Consider the following 16,512-nt stretch of genomic DNA (forward strand, 5'->3'; position numbering starts at 1 on the left):
CTCTCAGAACTCTCTCAGCCCCACCTACCTAGCAAGGTGCCTATTGTAGATAAAGAGAATGTGGTTGTAAACTTCTTTGAGAGTTCTTAAGGTGTAGAAAAGCAGGGTATAAAAACCTACTGTTCTTTCACTCCTTCCCACCTACCAAGCAACAAGCCTTTTATCTCCTTCCATTTTCAACCAGATTTATTAGTTATTTACTTCTTTTATACCCTGCCTTCCTCCACAATGGGGACCCAAAGCAACTCATTTTATCATCACAACAATGCTGTGAGATGTTGTTAGGATTACAGAATGTGACTGGCTGACTGTCACCTTCTGAGCTTCCATGGCAGGGTGGGGATTTGAACTTGAGTCTTCCAAACCTTAGTCTGAAAATCTGATCACTACACCATACCGTCTTTTGTGAGATGGCTGCTGCAGAACAGTAGCAAGCAGCCAATCCTGGATACAGCATCCAAATTGCATGGTAGCAAGTCAACTGATGATTGCTGATGGCCCTGGCCCGGTGAGTCTTCCTTTAAAGGCATAACAACCCTGAAAGGGGTCTGCCCTTTAATGACAGACACCAATGCTTAAAGGTTGGCAATCATGTTGTGGTTGCCTAGCAACACCCACTTACAGCATTTGCTTTTTAAAGCTACAAGTGCTGCTTCTCTTATTTTTGAGGGGTTTTAACTCCCCCAATGTAGAGTTGCTGTTATTATTATTATTTTTTTTAAAAAACCTTGGATGTTTTTTATATTAGTTGAAAGATCTGTCATTTGTCATCTGTCATGTCCAAGTGACTCAACGTGTACAGTTTCAGCAAAAGTTCTTCAACAATATCTATTACATTATATTAAACTGAAATAACCAAACACATTATAGCAGTGGTCCCCAACCTTTTTGGCCCCAGGGACCGGCCTGCCAACAGCAGCCCCAGGGTTGGTAGGGTGGAGGCACCCAATTTGGCCTTCCCCCCATGGCACCTCCCCCCCATTTTCCTCCCTGTTTCCTCCTCCCTCCTTCACCCCCCCATGCAACCTCGCCATCTTTTCCTCCCCCCCGTTCCCTCCTCCCTCCTTCCCCCCCATGCAGCCTTGCCATCTCTTAAAGGTGCAACTTGACTCAAACTTTCTTCTACTGCTTCAGACCAACACAGCTGCCCATTTGGATCTATCCTACTCCCCGTTTTCCTCCCCCCATTTCCTCCTCCCTCCCCACAAGGAGGCAAGGGCAGCATCCCTTGCCACTGCTGCGGCAGTTTTCCTGGCCCATCAGCTGATCAGCAGGGGGGGGGGGTTGACCTGGGAGGCGCTTCACCACCCCTTCCCCAGCCTTAAAATGGTGAAAACGGTGGGTGGGGAGGAGGCGCCATAGGGGGGGCAGTGAGGCTGTGCAGCCCACTGCAAACAGGCCACGGCTCAGTACCGGTCCCTGGCCCAGGGGTTGGGGACCCCTGCATTACAGGGTTTTCTGAAGGACTACTCCAGTATTTTTTAATCCTCTGGCTATGAAGAAACAAAAATCAGTTAGGATAAAGGAAATGCTTCAGGGGAAAAAGTTAGAAAGAATCTTAACAACTTTGGCCATTCTTCGGGAGCCAGAGCACCACAATGTATGATAAATAAGAAAAACAAATTTACACTGAAGCAGCAATTTACTTCTGGGCATTAGTGATTAATAGTTACTCAGTGCTGTTCCTGATGTTTGCATAACACTTTGGCTGATGAATAAGGCTTGATTATAACCCCACATATATATCTTCTTCATGTGATAGATTTGTGCAAAAAGTTCTTCATGCACATACTGGTCTTGTTCTTCAGGAGAAAAGTGATCTGTATTCATTCATGTAACTTCCCACTGTCAACAGTTTTTAACCAAGATAACCACCTAGTGATGGATGCAGCCTCAGATGGACATACAGGCTCTGAAAAGCTGGATGATGACAAGAACATTTTTCAGTGTTGGTGATGCCACTATGAGCAACATAAATTAAAATATATTTAAAATCATGACAATACATTCAATTGCCTGTAAATGTTCAACATAAACAATTTACAAAGTAACCCTAGAGAGGTCCACTAAAAATTCCACTCAGGTATATTCAGTGGGGCTTATTCCCAGGAATACATCCCTATGATTGTATTATAATAGCCTCAGTCTATGAAACATCTTCATGGATACTTCACATATGGTGTTGATTGCCTGAAACCATATACCCTTTGGACATACAAAACACTTTTCTGGGACTTTGGTAAGAAAATATACTAAAATAATTATGGCCATCTTGGATTTCTCACATACCAAACTGGATTTGATGGATCCTATGACTCCTTTCAGCTAAGTGAGAAAACTTCTATGAAGTAAGGCTGTTTGCTTAGGAGAAAGGAGTTATATGATCATACTAGGGTTGCCAAGTCCAATTCAAGAAATATCTGGGGACTTTGGGGGTGGAGCCATAAGCAAAGTTATGACAAGCACAACTGAACTCCAAAGGGAGTTCTGGCCATTACATTTAAAGGAACCGCACACCTTTTAAATGCCTTCCCTACATTAGAAATAATGAAGGATAGGGGCACCTTCTTTTGGGGCTCATAGGATTGGACCCCCTAGTGCAATCTATTTAAAACTTGGAGCGCATTTTGAGGAGAGGCATTAGATGCTATGCTGAAAAATTGGTGCCGCTACTTCAAAAAACAGCCCCTCCAGAGCCCCAGATACCCCCAGATCAATTCTTCATTCTTCCCTATGGGAATCAATCTCCATAGGGAATAATGAAGTGCTCAGCAGACATTCCCCTCCCCCCCCAGTTTCTGATGACTCTGAAGCGGAGGAGCGTCTGCTCCCATCTGGGGATTGGCATCTCTACTCACGAGTTGCTGAACTTCCGACTTCTTCAAAGTAACACAGAGCAACTGACCTCTGAAAAGATTACGTGAACAATGAAGGGTCTGGGCTGCAAACGACCTCTGCAAAGATTGTAGAGGGCCTGGGCTGCTTTCACAGCCATGTTATTCTGCCTGCTCTCCTGCCCTCCTTCAACCTTAAAGATGCAGATGCACCATCCCAAGAGGAAGCCTTTCCAGCCGAGTCTGAAGCCTCTGGAGGTAGAAAGGCACATGGGGGCTGTGGGGGCGGGGCTTCCCCCCCTGCCAGCCAGCTTCCCCCTCCCCCCCAGTGTTTCCTCCAGCTTTCCAAGATATTAAAATAACTGTCAGTCCTTTCTCCCTGTAACTTGGCCATTAAACCCTTTTATTTTGCCTTTATTTGGTAATTTATGTTTTAATTTGCACTTAACCACTGTGCTGTTAAAATTAACTTGTATTTGTGTTTTGTTTAGAGCTTTTTCAGAGGATCTGTGTGTGTGCAGGAAATATACAGTTGTAACGTGTAAAGAGTTGCTTGGGGGGATTCCAAAATCTTTCACTCAACTACTGTATCAGTTATAGAGGAATGGCATTTTCCCAGCCAATGACTGCTATTCACTGTTGCTGAAAACCGTTACGTTTCTCACTCACTAATGTCCCATTCATTCCCATCCACTCTGCCACTTCAGTCTAGTATGAAAGTGTGCTGTTGGGAATAAATCAGTCCCTCCCAGCTTTATGCCTTTATAATGATGATACTTTACCCTAATCTGCTTTCTTCCCCTTTCATTAAAAGAGGCTGCAGCTTAAAACACAAAGTAGCTGCAGGTGTTAACAGCAACAGCTTTTAAGTGGACACAAACTACATAAAGTGGAGAGTTACTAGTGTGGGAGATGCCATGCTTATATATCTCCCAAATGTCACAGAGTGTTGCACAAGTGGTGCTATATTACTTACAAAATATATATATTTGGAAGCATTTAGCTTGTATATCCGGACAAGCCCTTTAGTTTCTTGGAGTACTGTTTGGTTATATTTTAGTTCAAATTGTCTGCTGTACACACCTAGGAATATGGAATGCATATACAAAAATTAAAACATATACAAAATTAAAAACAACAGAATAAACAAGTGTCATTTTCCTTCTTGCCTGTCCTACTTAAACACTTTGTAAACAGCCACTGCTGTGATATACTTGGTTTGTCATGAAACAGATCTCGATGGTAAATGTCTTCCCACTCCAGAATTAGTTTCTATCATACTGACTAGTATCCAGAAAGCATTTTATGCAGACTCTTAGAAGCAAAAAAGGGTAACTATAAGCTAATTAGCTACCTCCTTGAGAATTTAAGTATGTGCCAGTCCACAATAGAAATCCGCCTCCAAATCATCTTTTGTAACCAAGACAGTCTGGTACAACCCTGACCAAATAGTTTTGTGCAAGCCATGCCAGATAGCATGATGCAGCTGTCAGTTATGCAACAATTTCTGTTCAATAAACCATACTAGCCTAACAAATCCTTACTCATATCCAGGACTTTTTTCCTGGAAAAAGAGGTGCCAGAACTCTCAAGAGGGAAATAAAGTAGAAACACACAGGCGCCCCTCATAACTTTTAAACATTTTCTTGAGAATTTTGTTTCCATGAAGAGACTCCAGAACTCCCTTCCATTGCATTCACCCTGAAAAAAAGCCCTGCTCTTATCATATCTACTAAACTAATCTTACTGAAATAATAGTGCAAGAAAACAACAATCATGCAACTTTCCTGGTGAGAAAAAAAAGGTAAATTTTTGATATCAAAATCAGGTCTTGAATCAGGCACGCTGTCAATTTGCTGGGCAGAGCCAAGCATTAGCTATTTTACTGATAAATTTGATTCCAACAAACATTCATACACTCAACAAATTTACCCTTTTCTGAGATTCCTCACTAGACCTTTAATCCTGGTTCAGTCCTGTCTCCAAACTGATTTTCTACACTAGAATAACAGAATCATAAACTCATAGAGTTGGTTTCATGATTCCATGATTCAAGTGTAGGATGTCAGTTTGAGGACAGGGCTGAACCAGGATTAAAGGTCTAGTATGGAACTGTTTAAGACTACAATCGTCACATGAAAGGTAATCTTTATATTAGAGGAAATATAACTTTTGGATTAGATAGAGTCATGAAGAATAGGTTCAACTGTGACTACTAGCCACCATTACAACTAAATGGAATCTTCACATCCAGAGGCTTAAAACGTCTTGGTAGCAATACTACAAGGCAATATCAAGAGGGAGGCTTCAACCGCTTTGCCCTGCTTGTTGGGCCTCCAGAGCCACTGGTTGGCAGCTACGCTAGATGAACCACTTGTCTAATGTGTTACTACCGAAATAGCCTGCTTAACAGTTTAAAAAGTAGATCCAGGTAGGCAGCCGTGTTGGTCTGAAGCCTCAAAGTTTGAGTCCAGTGGGGCTTTTAAGATCAACAGTTGCGTGCTCACATCTGAAGAGGTGAGCATGCACATGAGAGCTTATACTTTGAATAAAACTTTGTTGGTCTTAAAGGTGCCACAAGACTGAGTTTAAAAGGTAATTGGGGAGAAATGTCTTGCCCAAGGAACATTTATGTAGGGGAGGGGGGGGGGCTCCCTTCTGTTTTTCACATACAGCATAAATCCCGGTGATGTTTACATGAATGATTACACACAAAACACCCTTATGTGTGGGACTTCTATAAAGCCACCGGGGTAATTGGAGGCAGGGAGGAGTTCTGTTATTGTTGAGTGACGTCTACGAATTCTCGAATAAACCCCTCTAACTCAAAACAGAACGCTGCCTTTTGTCTTATAAGGTAAAGCTGCAGCTCTATTGTAGTAAATATGTTTTCGTACCTACAATCAATCCCGGAAGTTGTATGCGCGCGCATTCCAAACCAGAGGCACCGGCACTTAACGCATGCGTATTGCGGCGGCGCTTCTTCAGTCGGGCGGTGACAATCGGCTAGCGGTTGCCTTGGTAACCGTTGTTATGGATGCCTAGGACGCTTCAGGGGGCCCAGCGGCACTTAACGGGCAAAGGCTCGTCTTTTTGCGTCTTAGACTTGACCGAGGACGCTTCGCTTCGCCTCGCCATGTCTGACTTCACCACCATTAGGCGCACAGGGCTGCCACGTGCCGTCTTGCGGTGGCTACAGAGCCTCGACCTCACCGTCTCGCCCAGGCACTTCCGTAGGTGAGGCAAGCGGGCCCCGCCCCGGCCCCCTCTCCTTGACAGGTCCTCTTCCCAGTCTCCCTGGTCGGTCGTGTGCGCGATTACTCAAGAGGAACCCCGCTTCATCCAGAAGAAGGGCCTTCTCCAGGGAAACGTCCGAGTCCAGTGGCACCTTGAAGGCCAACAACGTTGTATTCGGAGAATAAGCTTCCGTGTGCACGCACGCTGCTTCAGGTAAAAAACTTCGTTAGTCTTCAAGGTGCCACTGGACTCGAACTTTGTTCTGCTGCTAACATGGCTACCTACGGGAATCCTGTCTCCGAGTCCAGAGGAACAGGCAGGGGATGGTAGGCTAACCCTTTTTTCCAAGCTAGATGGCTTTAAGAGAGCCGCATCATGGGTGAGGAGGGGACGCTGTTACTGGAAGTTCAACTTGTTCTGTCTGTCTGGTACTCATACGAGGTGGCACAAACCCAAACCAAACCTCACTTCCTTGCTCTTCACCGAGCATTAATCATCTGCATGTATCTTTGAGCAAAAATCACCATCCAGTCCACCATGAACCTCCCCAGCCCTCTTCTTCCCTGCCTGCACTTCATTTGAGAACCTCCGCTCTTCCTGTAAGGAGTTGTCTCTCAGGGAGAATGTAGGAAGTAGGGCAATGTCCGCTCGTAGGGTTGCCAGCTCTGGGTTAGGAAATACCTAGAGATTTGGGGGTGGAGTTTGCAAAGGAGACGACCTTAGTAGGGTATAATACTGTTACAGTCAACCCTCCAAAGCAGTCTTTGCCTCCAGAATTGATCTCTGCCTTTTGGAGGTCAGTTATAACCCCAAGAGATCTCCAAAGTCCACCTGGAGGTTGGGAACCCTTGGTCTGTGCAAAAACAGTGTTCTAAGAACCTTCTCTTCCTCTTTTCACTGTTGTATATTTGTTGGCAAGGATACAGGGAGGGACTTTCTGGGCCCAACCAGGCTGATGGGCCCCATCATTATAGTTCATATAGTGACAAAAAAGTTGTGCTTGTCAGACCATTAACCTTTGATAATCAGAACAGTATTTTCCATAGTCGAATGCCAAATTTAGTTGCCTACACGGGGGTACTGGTGCTCATGGTTATTAACAAGATTATAATCATACTATATTAGGCCTATTGTCCTGACACTCTCTTTTGTTAAATACAGTATTTACTAACTATTGGGGCGGGTTGTAGGAGAATGGTCATAAAGCTATGTTTGTTCTGGATTACCTCCCTGCAGCAAAGCTCCCTGGAAAGGTCAGACCACCTTTACTTGATTTCCACCCAATCTGTTGCTCCAAAGAATCTCCAGCACATAAAAGTACCACTCTGACATCCCCAGTACTTCTTGAGGTCCTCATCCCTTATCCAAACCAGCAGTTCTCAGTAGGCTATTATGAGTGTCCAAGGTAGATGTGTCTGAAAGTTTTCGTTGTTTGTTAGTAACCATGATCTGTGGCCAACATTTAGAGTACATTTCCATTCCATCTTTCTTTAACATTAAGTTGAAAGTACAAAATTAGACCCCTATGAAAGCAGATCTAAGCTTCAAGGGACACAGGGTGCAGTTTGGGGAATCCTAGTGGGCAGCCATGTTGGTCTGAAGCAATAGAACAAAGCAGTAGACAAGTGGTACCTTTAAGACCAACTAAGTTTTATTCAGAATGTAAGGTTTCGTATGCTCTAAGCAGACTTCGTCAGACAAAATTGGAATGGCAAGCAACTCACTGCTCACTTATATTAAGAACTGCTGTTTGCCATTCCAATTTTGTCTGATGAAGTCTGCTTAGAACATACGAAAGCTTACATTCTGAATAAAAGTTGGTCTTAAAGGTGCAACTTGTCTACTGCTCTGGGGGATCCTGTAAGATTAATGCAAGATGACTAATATGTAATTTGCATCAGATGCTTGAAGCCTTGTGAGGAGTGGTAAGCAGTGCTACATTTTCTGTGACTAAATATTTCTCTTCCCATCTGTTTTCCAGTATGGCTTCCTTTTCTATTCTGTATAGCTGGTAGGGGAATTGGGAACTTACAGTTTCATAGATTTGAGGTAGCTGGAGAGATGACCTTATTGTACGATTGATGTTACAACATTTTTCTTTGCTCTTGTTTTAATTCTTAAATATGTTCTTGGTGTATGGCTTAAGGACTGTTAAACTTGAACAAAGTCTACAGTAGTACTGTACTGTAACAGTTGCAAACTCACCCCGCCCCTCCCCCCCCAAAAAAACCCCAGCCTTCCAGTTTGGTGATCAAATAGGGCTTTTTTTATACAGAGAATAAAGATGGTTGAATATTACCAAGCCAACATATAGTACTATTCGTCTTCTTTTGTTTGGAGTAGGGATTTTTCAAATGGCTATCTCATTGCTGAAATATTCTCTTGGTATTACCCAGAAGATATTAAAATGCATTCCTTCCAAAATGGGACATCTATATCTGCCAAACTTAGCAACTGGTCACAACTTGGAAAGGTGAGTGGTATATACAATGTGTTTAGGTCAACTACATTTATGTATCTTTTAAAGGAGACATTAAGTTGGAAACTTTCTTTGATTTATATCCATTTTGAGCCTGGTTGATTGTTAGAGAAGACTCGTGGTGCAGAGTGGTAAAGCTGCAGTACTGCAGTCCGAACTCTCTGCTCACAACCTGAGTTCGATCCTGGTGGAAGCTGGGTTCAGGTAGCCGGCTCAAGGTTGACTCAGCCTTCCATGGTCAGTGAAATGAGTACCCAGCTTGCTGGGGGGAAAGTGTAGATGAAAGGGAAGGCAATGGCAAACCACCCCATAAAAAGTCTGCCATGAAAATGTCGTGGTGCGATGTCACCCCAGAGTCGGAAACGACTGGTGCTTGCTTGCACAGGGGACTACCTTGAACTTTTACACAGATTTTTAAATATGTTTGTAAATAAATAACTACTTAGAAGATATTAAAATGCATTCCTTCCAAAATGGGACATCTCTAACTCGAACTTTTCAGGAAAATCCTGATTTTCAGATTAATAGCAGTCACATGCTTAGATAAGAGTTGTTACACTATTTGTTGATGTGTATGAATGAATGTATAAGGCAAATGGTAGTGCTATCGTTTTAAGTTCTAGAATAAATTGAGGTAAATAATACTATTTGCTGTGTTAACATTGAAACCTAGCAGATGTTAACATATAGTTACTATATAATATCAACTGGTGTGTTTAGATTTGGGGGTTTACATAGTTGTGATTGGAAAATAAATTTCATATACTTGCTTTGTGATGGAGCTTTTTTAAAATACAGCAAAAACAAAAAAGTTTTGAACAGATTCTTTCTCCTTCCTCACATAATAAAGTTCTTTGCCCAGAGAAACCTGAAACCCATTCGAGAATTAATTGATGGAACAATACATTGTAAACCAGGAGCTGCAGAAGTATTTGTACAAGACATTTATACAATGCTAACAAATAGGCGGTAAGTTACATTTGCCGCGGTGTTACTTTAGAAAGTTATATCTTGATGCTGAAATATTGATTATATGCAGTTTCTGAGACTTATGGACTGAATAACAATTAATGAATTAGCCATTCTTCTCTAGAATAGGTTAAACCGGAGTTTCCAAATGGCAGGGTTGCGACCTGGCACCGGGGCACCCGGGCCTCGATCCCGGGTCGTGAGGCCTCCCGCTGACATCCCCCTCATGCCTCCCCCGTGCATCATCCCTCCTCCTCCCTCTCTTCCCCAGCCCAGATCAATTTTGGGCTGTGTAAAGCCCTCTGTCCCCCTCCCCCGCCGACCTCATCAGTGGGGAAAACAGGGAAAAGTCTGCCGTGAAAACATTGTGAAAACGTCACCCCAGAGTCAGAAATGACTGGTGCTTGCACAAGAGACCTTTCCTTTCACTTCCTGTGCATTGATCCACCATTGTGAGCCACAACAAAGCAATGGGGTTTGCACCTTCCTGAAGGCGAAAGGCCGAGAGCAAAGGGCAAGGACTTTCCCCCCAAATAGGGCGTTACCTTGATCGGCGATCTCCAGGGGGCGCTGCCAAAACATTCCCAGACGCCTGGGTTCCATGATGCAGCCCTTTCTGGGGACCCCCCCTCCTTGGGGAAAGGGGCGGAGAGTTAACAGGAGAGGGGATCACCCTTTCCAATTCCCCTCCCCCCGCTCCGAGTGCCATGTGAATCCGAGACCAGAAGAGCCTGTTTTGACATGCTAACTTGTGGGGTCTTGCGAGCAAAAATTCTACTTTGTGAGCTACTGGTATTCAAGTTGTGAGCGACTGTTCCCGCCCCCCTTTTTGGATGCCGTCCCTTCCATCTGCCGCTGGCCTGCCTGAGCGGTGAATCAGCTCTGGGAGCTCTCCGTTTTCCCCGCTGACGAGGTGGTCGGTGGGGGTGGGGGACAGAGGGCTTTACACAGCCTGAAATTGACCTGGGCTGGGGAAGGGAGGAGGAGGCGCAGGGGCCAGCACGATGCCGGGGGGGGGGGGGCAAACTTGGCCTGACTTCCCCCTGGCCAGAGTCAACTGTTTAAAAGGTAAGTTGCTCCCATCCCGTTTTTTTTTTCATTTTTTTCTTCTTTTTGTCCCTTCTTTCTTTCACTCCTTTTCCTTTCTTCCCATTTTCTTTCTCTTTCTTTTTCTCTGTTTGTTTCCAACTCTCTTCCTTCCTTCCTTCCTTCCTTCCTTCCTTCCTTCCTTCCTTCCTTCCTTCCTTCCTTCCTTCCTTCCTTCCTTCCTTCCTTCCTTCCTTCCTTCCTTCCTTCCTTCCTTCCTTCCTTCCTTCCACGTTATATCCTGTTCATTCCATATAGACTAAAGGCGGCAAACAGCATAAAATAGACAGTAAACAAAACAATCAGATAATAATAATGGTACTTCAGGCAGATCATATAATATTTTCTTTCTCACGCGCACAGATCCTGGGCAGTTAGTAATCAAAGTACTATGGATCCAGATGTGGTGGCAGCCCTCTCCCATTAAATGTTATATGCCATCTGAAACAGTTCTGTCTTGCAGGCCATTCGTTTTATCAGTCTTTTTTCCCTATTTGCTTTATTTCCTACTCCCCTTCCTCTCTCTCTGTCAGTCTTTACCTCTCCCTCCCTCCTTGCCATGCTAATCTGAGTAGAGCGGGGTGGGAGGGTGGGGGAAGAAGCTTGAAATGCCCTGCTGTTTAATGTTTCCCCAGCGCTGCCATTTCATTTCTCTTTCTTTCTCTCTCTTTGTCAGTCTTTTCCCCTATCTTCCTTTCCCCCTCTCTTTTTTTCTGTCAGTCTCCCCCCCCCCCCCCATTTCCTTCCTTCCTTGCCATTGCTAATTTGAGTAGGGGGGGAAGCTTGAAATGCCCTGCTGTTTCATGTTTCCCCAGCACTGCCATTTTTTCTTTCTCTTTCTTTCCTGAGCGCTGGCTCATCTTTCTTTCTTTCCTTCCTGGGTGGGGGGGGGGGGGGAGAGAAGCTTGAAACACCCTGCCATTTCATGTTTTCCCAGGTTGAGAACATTTTATATTTTTAGTTTTCTGCTGTGTGATTGTTGTGCTTTATCTTTTGATGTTTTATCTTTAAAACTGCATTGTAGAATCCCACTATTCTCTTACCTTTCCTAAACAAAATATTGCAAGTTTTAGGCTTGTTTGTACATCATTTCCTGTCTCCCGGCTTCACCCTCAAATTTTAGTGGGCCACGAAGGAGATGTGGAAAAATAACTGAACCGCGAGGGGGGAGAGTTTGGAAAACCCTGGGTTAAACCATTCAGCCTTAGGCTTTTCTGGAATTGGCAGAACATGGAAAACATGGTTATGTCTTTTTCTAATAAAAACTTCATTGTCCATATCAAAATATATTACATTACAATAATCTCCTCAAGCAATACTGAGAAATCTAAGCAGCTTTGTGGTATAATTAGTGCTTCTTTTGCTCCTGTGTGCATATAAGGGATCTGGTAGGGTTACATCCTGGAAAGGAAGAGAAAGGTAATGGGTCCAACATTTTTTCTCTACGCAGGATCTTGTGAACATCCAGAGCCATCTCAGGCCCCTGTCCTGGCCCTATATTTCTATCTTTTCTTGAAGCAAGTGGAGCAGAATAGCATGGTCCTATCAGCAAGCAGTGGCTTTCTTTGCATTCCATTGATAAGAACATGGAGTCTAAAGCGACTTCTTAGAGCCAGTTTTATTCATTTTGTGTGTAACAAACTTGTCATCATAAGCAAGTTATTGTTGCCACAGATAATCATCATCAATATTTATTTTTATTAAAGATCAGGCAGTGCCACAGATAATAGATAATTATTGTATGGAACAGTGAGAATTTGTCTATTAATTTTGAGATTTGTTTAATTTTGAAGATTAGGTAAAACAAATGAATTATTAATTAACCCCCTCCCCTAGGATAAAGCACATTCAGGATGAAGAAATTGACTTTTCAGATCGCCTTTACCAGGATAAGTTACCAATGGTTGCTAGATCAACTGCTTCAAGGGCTATTAAAACCAATATTAAACTAACAGAAATAATGGTGGAGCCCAACATCAACAAAAACAGACAAAAAATTAATGCCATAATCAATTTGCATCTGCAGCGAAGACGTCTGGAAAGGGAACAGTACCCAGGTGAGCAGCTCTTCTAAAATATGCATTACAGAGAGGATGGTTCTTGAATGTGCTTGTTTTTGTTCTTTTACTATTGCATGTAATACAGCAGTATTTATGCATTTGGCCAGTAGAACAACTAATTTCTTGAAAACTAGTGCTATTTCTTGCTAGCATGATTACATACAGAACAGTAAGGATGCTGTACATCTGCCAAATTGTTAGGGGATTTAAACTTTTGAAGGCTAACAGTCATAAAAATAAAATATCTGAATCAGAGCTAGAATAAGAGAAATTTGTTAAATCAAGAGCATAGCCTGTCCCAGAGGCTCAAGGTAGATTATACTGAAAAAAAAATTCCTTACAGTTAGATATAATTTAGTAAGGCCAAATAGAGCCACTTAAAACATGTGAAGAAAGAACTGCAGAGGGCATTAGCATGGTCCTTAATGCTTTTAAGCCTTCATAGACTTGTGATACCTAGAGGAGTAGAAACTTGCTTTTTTCCACAGATTATACCAAATATCCTTGAGCCATCCCAATAGTTGTGAAATACTCATGGTTGTATTATATTTCACCTTCCTTTCTGGAGGTCAAAGTAGTATACTAACAGTTGGAATCAATGGGCTTAGCAAGGTTTAACTCTGTTTAGGATGGCATTGTAAAAGGTTTTCCTTACAGGTACTGACTAGAACAGACATAGTTAGCTTTACCAAAATTACCATTTCATGTGCTTTCTAATCATACCTTGGAATCCAGGGTATGGGCTGTTCTCTAACAATATGTCTGTCCTTCATGGAACTTTTATGTTTAATTTTTACAAATATTAATCTTTCTTTAGAAAGGACAATTTAGTTATGAAAATTTGGTGAAATTCACATTAATGCCAATTGATGTATGCTTTGGTTTGTTAAGGCTAGCAATGCAATTTTCTTTTTAAAGAACGGTTTAATATTAAACCAACTCTGGGAGCACGTGCCATTCGTCGTCCTTCTGCTGTGAGTGACAGCATAATTAATCTTCCAAAAGATAAATGTATCCGTGTATCAAGTAAGTGTTTTTTTTTTCTGATTTGAAAGTCCAGTGTTGCAATTCTGTGTAGGATTCTTTCTATCCTCTTTCTTGGTCATGGATACAACATAGAAGAATGACTTACTACGCAAGAATATTAATTAAACTTTAAGCCTAAGAGAAGCAGCTGTTGCCCAGAACTTTGCAATGGCTACTGTGCAATCATAGTTTACCTCTGAAAGTAGGGTTTGAGAAAATGAATCTGGTGAGATGTTATCATGCACTAAAATCTACCTCTGGATCCACCACTCTCTTAGCAATGGGCGGTCCACCATTATGTGTGAGATGGTATCAATAATGCCAGAACCACATTGACAAACTCTATCTGAAAAGGGGATACCAAATACCTTGCCATAAAAACTCAAAGAAGGGAAAGCATTTAAACGTACTAACATAAATGCTTAACAGTCTGAGGGGACAGTAAGAGTGGATAAAGAGGCGGCTCTCCTTTTGGAATAATTCCAGGTGCTAAAGGGGAACAAACCTGCCGTCTACTCCAAAGTTGAAATAAAATCTAATTCAGTTACTGTGTTAATCTTTTCCTAAGGTTCAAAATATTTTAGGTGAATATCTTCAGGAGTGTCTTCTAGAGGTGAAAACTTATCTAGTATCCTGAACCAGGAGCTATAAGCTAAATCCTGGCTCAAGAGTTACCAGAGATCATCTGTCAGAGCAGCATATAGTATTTCAGCTCTAAAGCATGGAGCCACGCTAGTGCTTCAACTGATATGATCCCTAGCTCTAGCCTAATTGCTGAGGTTGCAGTACATGATGAGAAGCCCCCTACTGGTGTAAAATAAAAGATTAGCCACTGACTCATTAATGGCTGTGATCCAAATTGGGACACCATGGAGAATATGTGCAAAGGCTTAAGTTTTAAAAACTTGTAGAGCTGTTGGAAAGTACTGAGTGCCTCTACCATATAATAGAAACAAAGGATCACTGTTATGATTCCTATAACTTTTAAATGAGCTTTTTGCCTGCATCTGTCCCAAATTAAAGGGAAACCAAATACTTATATAATTGTAGATTATAATCGTAGATTTTTACTTGCTCAATTTTATCTAGGGATTTATTGGTATTAGAAGTCGTCTTCCTACAGACCAAGTCCTTGGATTTAGGATAATTTGCCTTTAAGGACGGTTGATCACAGTAAAGCAAAAAGTGTTGTCAAGCAACAAGAAAAAATGGCACAGCTGTGTCTCAAGAGGCAGTTTAGTTCTAGAGGGCAGCATGTGAAGATTTCCGTGGCTTGGAGATGAGCATTATGCTATGTCTGGAAACTTTTTTAACGGCACAGGAAATAGCAGAATGGTTCGCAATCCAATCTGATGTCAGATTTTATTGCTGACAACCTGACTCTTTAATTTTTCCTGAATATTTCATGCCCTCCTAGTAGCTCAAATAATGACTTTATTGAGGTCTGTATTATAGCATACTGCTGAATAAGGGCATTTCAACATATTTTGGTAGTATTATAATTGCATGTATTATCTTGGTTGCACATTGTTTTTTTCTGCTTAGGTGCAGCATCCACAGAAATCAGAGGCAAAACAGGTGTACATTTCAAAACCATTCAAGTGAAACAAGCCGAGAGATGTCCCTTTGATGTGAATTTAAATGTGGGTACATAAATTAAAATACTTTAATTTGCCAAAGAGATTTGGAAACTTGATTAAATGAAAGTCTTATGGCCAAGTTTCTGTACCCTGTTGGAAAAAATGCATCTGGGCTAGAAAGCTGCAATACATGACCAGTGCTTCTTATACACAATTATTTTACAGGAATCTTACATTTTAGACATGTTCCAGTGGCGATGCTGTTGTTTTTTTTTCCTGAGGTAGTTGAATAAAACTGATTCTTAGGGTGAACTGTTCAGTTTCTTTTTTAGTTTGTCTTAAATTTCATTTATGATGATCCAAGATCACTCAACATAAGGGCACAAGATAAACACAAAACACATTAAAGCAAAGTTCTTAAGTCCTGATTTTAGCAATACTCTGGTTTCTATTCTGATCCTACCTTTTTTTTACTTTTTAGTTTTTCTACTATTAAACTATTTTTCTGTTGCTAAGATTTAATCTGGACTGCATTTTTGAGAAAATAAACTACTGAAATGAATGGGTCTTCACAAAATGATTATAATACCCAACTGACTGCATAAAGTTTTACTGTGACATTTACTTTTACACACTTCCTAAAAGAGACACTGTATTTTTACATTTTTGTCCCTTATTTTGTATGCTCATGTTGTTCATGTTTGATGTTCTAATATGAACATTCTGTTCAAACAACTCCAGTTTGATTTTGTTAATTAAAAAAATTATACTTTTTGGTAACTGCTCCACCTCTAAGGAAGACACTCTCTGAGAAGGTGCAGAAGGCTCCTATGCTCTCCACTTTCCACAAGAGTTGTTAAGACAGTTCTTTTCAAGCAGGCTTTTGGCAGCTTCTAAGAATATGCACAGACTTTGTAACTTACCTTGTTCCTCGCTTTTTTAAAAAAAATTAAGTTTGAAGTTTTTATAATCCATGTTGAGCCACCTCAGTTAGTGGGAAAGGAGGCATATATGTATTTTAATAGATACTCATTAAAAACTCAGCACATCTCATACTTCATACTTCATTTTAAGATACTTCATTTTTTGCCTATGTAAAAAAGAGCTGTTCTAATCCATTTCAGCTGGATCTTTCATGCTTTGAACTCTAGTGTGCTTACTTTGAACTTGAAACAAGGAAATAAATTAAGCATTGTGCATCCAGTTAGCTTCATGAAACATTCTAGTTAGTTAAATTACAT

The 16,512-nt window shown here is 41.7% G+C and overlaps 1 protein-coding gene across 1 annotated transcript; it reads left to right on the forward strand.

Moving 5' to 3' along the window:
- The first annotated feature begins 5,742 nt into the window (after nucleotides 1–5,742).
- SPATA4 (spermatogenesis associated 4) lies at nucleotides 5,743–15,583 on the forward strand. The gene is made up of 6 exons (XM_060246508.1): nucleotides 5,743–6,071; nucleotides 8,415–8,544; nucleotides 9,401–9,519; nucleotides 12,442–12,662; nucleotides 13,584–13,691; nucleotides 15,237–15,583. The coding sequence occupies exons 1-6, from the start codon at nucleotides 5,872–5,874 to the stop codon at nucleotides 15,344–15,346; spliced, it is 888 nt and encodes a 295-aa protein (XP_060102491.1). The 5' UTR covers nucleotides 5,743–5,871; the 3' UTR covers nucleotides 15,347–15,583.
- Nucleotides 15,584–16,512: the final 929 nt, after the last annotated feature.

The sequence above is a fragment of the Heteronotia binoei genome, chromosome 9 (genome assembly GCF_032191835.1).
Source record: "Heteronotia binoei isolate CCM8104 ecotype False Entrance Well chromosome 9, APGP_CSIRO_Hbin_v1, whole genome shotgun sequence".
In the NCBI taxonomy this organism is placed as follows: Eukaryota; Metazoa; Chordata; class Lepidosauria; order Squamata; family Gekkonidae; genus Heteronotia; species Heteronotia binoei.